At 47.2% G+C, this 10077-nt stretch overlaps 1 protein-coding gene across 1 annotated transcript in view; it reads left to right on the top strand.

Annotated features, from left to right (window-relative positions):
- Window positions 1-638: 638 nt before the first annotated feature.
- F8 (coagulation factor VIII) overlaps window positions 639-10077 on the top strand; it is a 99358-nt gene continuing 89919 nt past the window's right edge. The window contains exon 1 of the mRNA XM_040322800.1: window positions 639-838. Coding sequence (XP_040178734.1) covers window positions 648-838 — 191 coding nt within the window. The 5' untranslated portion in view covers window positions 639-647. The remainder of the gene's footprint in view (window positions 839-10077) is intronic.

Genomic DNA, 10077 nt, shown 5'->3' with positions numbered 1-10077 from the left:
CTCGGCGCGGGAACGACGGCCATACTTAACATTGGCTGCGCCTCATAGACCCAGGGGTAACTATACGCCGGAAAAAGCCGAACACAAACGACGTAAAAAAAAGTGCCGGGCGGTCGTTCGTTTCTGAATCGGTGTAACTCCTCATTTGTATATTCGTCGCGTAAAAAACCCGAAACGCCACCTAGCGGCCGGCCTGGAATTGCAGCCTAAGATCCGACGGTGTAACACAGTTACACCTGTCAGATCTTAGGAATATCTATGCGTAACTGATTCTCTGAATCAGTCTCATAGATACGACCGGCAGAACTCAGAGATAGGACGGCGTATCAGGAGATACACCGTCGTATCTCTTTGAGAATCTGGCCCTAGGGATGTACATTTTCAGTAAAGAGGAGATGGGCATTTTTAGAAGCAGGTTGTGACTCTGTCTATTAAAGACATTTGTCATCTTAGGTCGTCCATCATTGAATATTTATTTTCTCAGCTTCCTATAGTTAATCGCAGACTTCAATAGCCGTGTCACTTTTTGTGTTACTCTAGTGCCAATTTTCCTTATTAGCAATAGGCATCAAAGGGCAGTGCAGCACACGCCACACCCTTGGTTTCCTGATGTGGGATTTCCTTCCTTTTCAGAATTTTTTTCAAGAATGGTATCAACTTATTCAGCGAACGTAAGGAGACCTCCGGGAATAAGCAGATCCTCAATGGGGCCCCTGGTTCTTCTTCAGCTCTTCATTCTCCTCCACTCAGGTGATGCTATCACAAGGACGTTCTATATTGCGGCTGTGGAACGATTCTGGAATTATAAGGAAGGGACTACGTCTTCTCTGGGGCAAAGGTAAATATACATCGTCTGTATATTTTTTATGCTCTTACCAATTTGTTTAAGGCCAATCATAGCTTAAATACGTAAAATCTATTTCTGGATAGCATAGGGAAAGATTAGAAACCCTTCTGGGTTTTACTTTTATCCAAAGTTCCATTAGAGAGATTTCTCCTCACTTCCTGTCCCTGGTGACACCCAAACTGGAAGTTAAAGCTTAATCTGCTTCTATTTTGTCTTCCCTGGCCCCCCTTTTTCAATAATATGTTATTGACAATTTTAAATAAATCCTTTCTGTGTTCATTACATACCTTATAATGGACCCAGTTATGTCATCACTGGGTATCTGTGCTCCTCTATTCCGGTGTTTCTCAACTCCAGTCCTCAAGGCGCCCCAACAGGTCATGTTTTCAGGATTTCCCTCAGTTGAAACAGCTGTGGTAATTACTAAGGCAGTGAAACTGATCAAATCACTGATGCAAAAGAATGGGAAGCCTGAAAACATGACCTGTTGGGGCGCCTTGAGGACTGGAGTTGAGAAACCTTGCTCTATTCAATACATGCAGATTATGGCTGGTGAGAAGGGCCAGAAGGGTGCTGTACATAACTTTATGAAAACATTACAGGACCCTGCCTCTCAATGTAGTTCAAATTTCCAATAAAAGGAGCTTATAAAAATTAGATATAGGCCTTGGCTGGTGATGGCGCTGAGGACATTTTCAAATGGGTGGTGGTAACATTCATTAAGCTTGGCCACAGAGGCTTGGCAAGTGAGGGTTGGGTCCTGGGTAGTGTTGAGGGCAAGGGTAACACACAGCCTTTCAGGGGTAAGGCTGGGAGGTTATTGCCACATGTTGGTTGTTTGGATGGTAAGGGTGGTCATAGATGTGGATGGCTTTGCGGTAGAGACGGCCACAAGCCTAGATAGTTTAGGATGCTGAAGCCTTGCCTTATGTCCCCATTGTAAAAGTCAGTTTATGTAAATGAATATAGTCATGTTGGTAGGTTCAAATGTGGAGGCACAGGTTATAGGTGACCTAAAGGCAGTTGGACTGGTTGCGAAGGAACCGGTATAAGAGATGCTCCGGGAAGAGGTAGATTGGACTTGGAAGATGGGAATGTTAAGGGTAAGAGTGGCCAATACATGAGATGAGAGGGATGTTGTGGGAAAGAGTGGACATAGGTGTGGATGGTGTTGGGGTAAAGAGTGTCCGCAGAGCCTAGGTAGGTAACAGTGCTGAGGTTGTGGTAGGGAAGGCCACAAGCCATTCTTGTTAGGTGAGGGTGTTGAAGGCCATGTCAAATGAGAGTAATGTTGTTGGAAAGAGTGGTCATAGGTGTGGATGGTGTTGAGGTATGAGTGTCCACCGAGCCTATGTAGGTAAAAGTGCTGAGGTTGGGGTAGGGGAGGCCACAAGCCAAGGTAGGCGAGGATGCTAAAGCATTGCTTATTGACCCCAATTGTAAAAGTCAATTCGTTATATACCTGAATATAGATACAATGGTAAGCCTAAAGATGAAGGCAGCGGTTATCGGTAACCTAAAGGTAGAGGCAGTGAAAGGAACTGGTATGAGAAATGCTCAGGGTAGAGGTAGTTGAACTTGGAAGATGAAGAATGTTGAGGGTAAGAGCGACCAACACATTCTTGTTAGGTGAGGGTGTTGAAGGCCGTGTCAAATGAGAGTAATGTTGTTGGAAAGAGTGGTCATAGGTGTGGATGGTGTTGAGGTATGAGTGTCCACCGAGCCTATGTAGGTAAAAGTGCTGAGGTTGGGGTAGGGGAGGCCACAAGCCAAGGTAGGCGAGGATGCTAAAGCATTGCTTATTGACCCCAATTGTAAAAGTCAATTTGTTATATACCTGAATATAGATACAATGGTAGGCCTAAAGATGAAGGCAGAGGTTATCGGTAACCTAAAGGTAGAGGCAGTGAAAGGAACCGGTATGAGAGATGCTCAGGGTAGAGGTAATTAAACTTGGAAGATGAAGAATGTTGAGGGTAAGAGCGGCCAACACATTCTTGTTAGGTGAGGGTTTTGAAGGGTTTTCAAATGAGAGTGGTCATAGGTGTGGATGGTGTTGAGGTATGAGTGTCCACCGAGCCTATGTAGGTAAAAGTGCTGAGGTTGGGGTAGGGAAGGCCACAAGCCTAGGTACGTGAGGATGTTGAAGCCTTGTGCTTTTACCCCATAGTAAAAGTCAGTTAGTTATATACCTGAATAATAGTAATAATGGTAGGCCTAAAGGTAGAGGCAGTTGGACTGGGTGTGAAAGGAAACGATATGAGAGATGCTCAGGGTAGAGGTAGATTGGACTTGGAAGATGAAAATGTTGAGGGTATGAGTGGCCAACACATTCTTGTTAGGTGAGGGTGTTGAGAGCCATGTCAGATGAGGGATGTTGTGGGAAAGAGTGGTCATGGGTATGGTTGGTGTTGGGGGAAAGGGTGTCTACAGAGCCTAGGTAGGTAAAAGTGCTGAGGTTGGGGTGGGGGGTGCACAAGCCAAGGTAGGTGAGGATGCTGAAGATTTGCCCTTTGATCCCATTGTAAAAGTCAGTTATATACCTGAATAAAGTCATAATAGTAGGCCTAAAGGTAGAGACAAAGGTTATAGGTGAGGTTAGAGGCAGTTGGGCTGGTTGTGAAAGGAACCGGCATGAGAGATGCTCAGGGTAGAGGTAGATTGGACTTGGAAGATGAGAATGTTGAGGGTAGGGGTGGCCAACACATTCTTGTTAGGTGATGGGTGTTATAGGCTGTGTCAGATGAGAGGGATGTTGTGGGAAAGAGTGTTCGCAGGTGTGGATGGTGTTGGGGGAAAGGGTGTCCACAGAGCCTAGGTAGGTAAAAGTGCTGAGGTTGGGGTGGGGGGGGGGGGGGGCACAAGCCAAGGTAGGTGAGGATGCTGAAGCCTTGCCCTTTGACCCCATTGTAAAAGTCAGTTAGTTATATACCTGAATAAAGTCATAATGGTAGGCCTAAAGGTAGAGGCAAAGTTTATAGGTGACCTAAGGCTAGAGGTAGTTGGGCTGGTTGTGAAAGGAACCGGTATAAGAGATGTTAAGTACAGCATATTACAATAGAATAACAGAAAAGCAGTACATTGTCAAGGGGAGTCACATATGCTCATCTATGCTGGTTCATTGATCAGGCATGGGCTCATGCTGTATTTAATATGCTTGTTTCTATTGTATATTTTTTTATGTATTCTATAGACCCTTCTGAAGAAGCGGTATTACCGCAAAACCGGTCGAGGTTGCTGGCTGGCTCCACCTATTAGACATTTATGGTTTTGTTTCACTACATTGCCTTTCTGATCTGTGGGGCTTGTCCCTAATGTTTTTAAATTTGTATTTTGTTTTATGTTAATAAATATCTTTTATACTATTTTATGGTTATGTTATCAGGGCCTTGAAAATCCTAGCCAACACCTTTTTGACCTGTGACTATTGATGGTTAATAGGCCCCAAGCAGCCTTTTCCCTATACTCACGTGGTCCCACTTTTTCAATCATATATTCTGGATGATGGCACATTGATATATTATTTATCAGTCTTAATTGAGGCTATACTCTCCCTTTTTCGATTATCAGGGTAGAGGTGGCCACAGAGACTTGGAAAATGAGAACGTTGAGGGTAAGAGTGGACACCTTGTTAGGTGAGGGGGTTGAGGGCTGTGTCAGATGTGGGTAAGGGTGACAAAAGGTTGGGCGTGGGTGGCAATGAAGCTAAGGCTTACCAAAGATCCTTGCCAGATGAAAGTGATGGAGTTGATAAGAATGTTCATAGGTGTGGATGGTGTTGGGGTAAGGGTGTCCACAGAACCTAGGTAGGTAATAGTGCTGAGGGCATTTTCAACTAATCAGGATAGAGGTGGCCACAGAGACTTGGAAAATGACAACGTTGAGGGTAAGAGTGGACACCTTGTAAGGTGAGGGTGTTGAGGGCTGTGTCAGATACAGGGCTGTCTTAATGAGAGGGCACACCTGGGCACTGCCCAGGGGCCCCTGCTGCAAGGGGGGCCCCTGCACTTTCCCCAAAGCAGCTGGTCCTTGAGCCCACGCTGCTCCGAAATTGGGGGCCACATGATGGCACTGAGAGTGATAGATGCAAAGGGGAGGCAGTCTGCCTCCTACCTACTTAATGTCAGTTTACCTGCACTGTCATCATTGTAGGGGCCCCAGAGCATTACTTTGCCCAGGGGCCCATGATGCTATTAAGACAGCCCTGGTCAGATGTGGGTAAGGGTGACAATAGGTTGGGTGTGGGTGGCAATGAAGCTAAGTCTTACCAAGGTCCTTGGCAGATGAAAGTGGTCATCGGTGTGGGTGGTGCTGGGGTAAGGGTGGCCACAAAGTCTAGGTAGGTAATACTGAATACTGGTCGTTTTAAAGTAAAAAATAAATAAACTTTTATAGTAAAAATTTAATTCCCAGACAGCATGCAAGAAGAGGTTTTCTTACAGCATTGCTTCTGGAGATGTGGGTAGAGGGTAAGGGTGTGAGCGTTTTAAAGGATGTTCTTCAACCTCAGAAACAACTAAGATTATATCACCACCCACTATCCTAAAATCAATCGTTTCCTGAGCCCTCCATGCTGTGACCTTCTGTAAATAAAGGCCTCTATAGTGGACTTTGGAGCATAAACATTGTAAAACATATAGTCCCTGAACTCTGGGTTTGCTCCTCATTACGTCAATTCGTATTGATTTAATGATGAGTAGGAAGGATTTATGTATTAAGATGGCCACTCCCCACCCTCCGATCAGATCCTATTATCTCACCAACCCAGAATCTGCGTAATTGTGGAAGGCCACTCCCCGTTATATGTTTGTCTTGTAGCCTGGCGGTATCAACTTTCTATTTAACCAGTTGTCACGTTTACAGAGATTGTGAGTATTTGGCCCCAGAATTGGAGCCATGATGGTACAAACCTGTACATCAAAACATGGAATAGAAGAACAGGTCCACCTGGGGTGGTTGAGGAGAATTGTCCGCCACCCACAAAAACTCCCAGTCCCCACCAACTCCTATAACATGTCCCCATTCTCCAACAACTCCTATAACATGTCCCCAGCAACTCCTATAGCATGTCGCCAGTCTCCAACAATTCCTATAGCATGTCCCCAGTCCCCAGCAACTCCTCTAGCATGTCCCCAGTCTCCAACAACTCCTACAGCATGTCCCCAGTCTCCAACAATTCCTATAGCATGTCCCCAGTCTCCAACAATTCCCCTAGCATGTCCCCAGTCCCCAGCAACTCCTATAGCATGTCCCCAGTCTCCAACAATTCCTCTAGCATGTCCCCAGTCTCCAACAATTCCTATAGCATGTCCCCAGTCTCCAATAACTCCTATATAATTTCTCCAGTCTCCTACAATTCCCATAGAATGTCCTCAGTCTCCAACAATTCTTCTAGCATGTTCCCAGTCTCCTGCAATTCTTCTAGCATGTCCCCAGTCTCCAAACAACTCCTATATTATGTCCCCAGTCCCCACCAACTCCTATAGCATGTCCCCAGTCTTCAACAACTCCTATCATGTCGCCAGTCTCCAACCATTCCTCTAGCATGTCCCCATGGTCCCCACCAACTCCAATTGCATGTCCCCAGTCTCCAACAACTCCTATCATGTCCCCAGTCTCCAACAATTCCTCTAGCATGTCCCCGCGGTCCCCACCAACTCCTATATTATGTCCCCATTCTCCAACAATTCCTATAGCATGTCCTCAGTCTCCAACAATTCCTATATTATGTTCCAATTCTCCAACAATTCCTCTAGCATGTTCCCAGTCCCCACCAACTCCTATAACATATCCCCATTCTCCATTGTCTCCAACAATTCCTCTAGCATGTCCCCAGTCCCCAGCAACTCCTATAACATGTCCCCATTCTCCAACAATTCCTATAGCATGTGCCCAGTCTCCAACAATTCCCCTAGCACGTCCCCAGTCCCCAGCAACTCCTATAACATGTCCCCATTCTCCAACAATTTCTATAGCATGTCCCCAGTCTCCAACAATTCCTATATTATCTTTCCATTATCCAACAATTCCTCTAGCATGTCCCCAGTCCCCACCAACTCCTATAACATGTCCCCATTCTCCATTGTCTCCAACAATTCCTCTAGCATGTCCCCAGTCCCCAGCAACTCCTATAACATGTCCCCAGTCTCCAACAATTCCTCTAGCATGTCCTCAGTCCCCACCAACTCCTATAACATGTCCCCAGTCTCCAACAATTCCTCTAGCATGTCCCCAGTCCCCACCAACTCCTATAGCATGTGCCTAGTCTCCAACAATCCCTCTAGCATGTCCCCAGTCTCCACCAACTCCTATAGCATGTCCCCATTCTCCAACAATTCCTATAGCATGTCCCCAGTCCCCACCAACTCCTATAGCATGTCCCCATTCTCCAACAATTCCTATAGCATGTCCCCACCAACTCCTATAGCATGTCCCCATTCTCCAACAATTCCTATAGCATGTCCCCACCAACTCCTATAGCATGTCCCCAGTCTCCAACAATTCCTCTAGCATGTCCCAGTCCCCAACAACTCTCATAGCATATCCCCAGTCTCCAACTACTCTTGTAACATGTCACCAATTCCCGACAACTCCTAAAACATGCTTCCAACTACTCCATTACTGTGTCTCCAGCCTCTACAACGATGTAGCATGGCCCCAGTCTCCAACAACTCCTATTACATGCCCCCCAGTCTCTTACCACCTCCTGGTGGACCTGGCATGAGATTGTGAAAGAAAATTCAGAGATCTCATGCTTCCAGCCGCGATTGCGGCTTTGTTTATTTCCGGGCATGATGTCATAACAACGCGCTCGGGCATCCGACGGTCATAGAGATCTCTATCCTCCTCATCTGGGGGCGACCAATTTGTTCTCCGGGCCTTTGATGGCACGGGAGAGCCCGAAGAAGCACCGGATGGCGGCGGGAGGGGGGGATGTCCCCTCCCGCCTCCTATAAGAACGATCAAGCGGTGGAACCGCCTCTATGATCATTCTTATGGTGCACAGAATCGCCACCTGAAGTGAAGGATATCTGAATGATGCCTGTAGCTGCACCCATCATTCAGATATCCCCCACTGAAGTCCAGGACGTCTTATGACGTCCTACAATACGGAAGTGGTTAAAATAAGCCATAATAAACTCACATTTACAGATGCACTTTCCTGGTGCACACAGGTGAAAAGCTTGTGTGGTTGGGGTGGATAGCCCCTGGATCACTAAAACATCCGCAGATCCTCAGCCCTGTGTCCCCAGCGGCTCGATCTCTGCTTCCCAATCGTATGCGATGATGTCACAGGCTCCTCCCGGACGCGTTTCGTCACTAAAGGTCCATAAAGAAATGGATGAGTGAGTTTGGTGTGGAGGAACTTGACTGGTCCTGACCTCAACCCGGTAGAACGCCATTGGGATGAATTAGAGTGGAGACTGCAAGCCAGACCAAGATTGAACCCTACGGACATAAACTATGATGCCATTAAAGTTCATGTGAGTGTAAAGGCAGGTGTCCCAATACTTTTGGCAATATAGTGTATATATAATATGACTATCAATCTTCATACATACTGTAGTCCTCCTGATTCTGAACGGATGGGGATTCATAATTCTGAGAACAGTCGGGTTAAAAATAAAAGCGCTGATCGCATTCTCCTACATAGGAATATTCTTCTCAGTAGCTGTTCCATATTTCTCTGCAGTCTGCCGGCCACTATAGCAGTATCTGTAGTAGGACAGCAGAGTTTGTGGTCGGATTTTCCTCGCCCTCCTCTATAAAGATAAGAGGGGAACCAGAAGGAAGGAACCAATTATGTAATCGCTCTATATTCTCACATTTGTTGAATGCTCAGTAATGTGTCATTGTAACATTTCCAGGCATCTATTACCTCTTAAAGCGATCGCAGTGTTCCCCCTGACAATGTCTTCATTTTTCTCTGCAGGAGTCTCTTGCCCACCGTTGGTGTCAGTGGGAGGAATTCTGCCCCACCGTTGGTGTCAGTGGGAGGAATTCTGCCCCATCGTTGGTGTCAGTAGGAGGAATTCTGCCCCATCGTTGTTGTCAGTGGGAGGAATTCTGCCCCATTGTCGGTGTCAGTGGGAGGAATTCTGCCCCATTGTTGGTGTCAGTGGGAGGAATTCTGCCCTATTGTTTGTGTCAGTGGTAGGAATTCTGCCCCATCGTTGGTGTCAGTGGGAGGAATTCTGCCCCATCGTTGGTGTCAGTGGGAGGAATTCTGCCCCACCGTTGGTGTCAGTGGGAGGAATTCTGCCCCCTCGTTGGTGTCAGTGGGAGGAATTCTGCCCCATCGTTGGTGTCAGTGGGAGGAAATCTGTCCCATCGTTGGTGTCAGTGGGAGGAATTCTGCCCCATCGTTGGTGTCAGTGGGAGGAATTCTGCCCCATTGTTGGTGTCAGTGGGAGGAATTCTGCCCCATTGTCGGTGTCAGTGGAAGGAATTATGCCCCATTGTCGGTGTCAGTGGGAGGAATTATGCCCCATTGTCGGTGTCAGTGGGAGGAATCATGCCCCATTGTCGGTGTCAGTGGTAGGAATTCTGCCCCATTGTTGGTGTCAGTGGGAGGAATTCTGTCCCATTGTCGGTGTCAGTGGGAGGAATTCTGCCCCATTGTTGGTGTCAGTGGGAGGACCCCATCGTTGGTGTCAGTGGGAGGAATTGCACCCCATTGTTGGTGTCAGTGGGAGGAATCGCACCCCATTGTTGGTGTCAGTGAGAGGAATCGCACCCCATTGTTGGTGTCACTGGGAACATTTCTGCCCCACCGCATCTTCACTGTCCACTGGGGGAGGGGCAAGACCTGTATGCGTTACCAACCTGCAGCAGAGAAAAATCAAGTCTCTGCCCCACCGTTGGTGTCAGTGGGAGGAATTCTGCCCCATCGTTGGTGTCAGTGGGAGGAATTCTGCCCCATCGTTGGTGTCAGTGGGAGGAAATCTGTCCCATCGTTGGTGTCAGTGGGAGGAATTCTGCCCCATCGTTGGTGTCAGTGGGAGGAATTCTGCCCCATCGTTGGTGTCAGTGGGAGGAAATCTGTCCCATCGTTGGTGTCAGTGGGAGGAATTCTGCCCCATCGTTGGTGTCAGTGGGAGGAATTCTGCCCCATCGTTGGTGTCAGTGGGAGGAATTCTGCCCCATCGTTGGTGTCACTGGGATGAATTCTGCCAAATTGTTGGTGTCAGTGGGAAGATTTCTTCCCCATTGTTTGTGTCAGTGGCAGG

Source organism: Rana temporaria, chromosome 9 (genome assembly GCF_905171775.1).
Source record: "Rana temporaria chromosome 9, aRanTem1.1, whole genome shotgun sequence".
NCBI lineage: Eukaryota > Metazoa > Chordata > Amphibia > Anura > Ranidae > Rana > Rana temporaria.
Note: the sequence above shows the minus strand (reverse complement) of the source record. Positions and strands in the feature narration are given on the sequence as shown.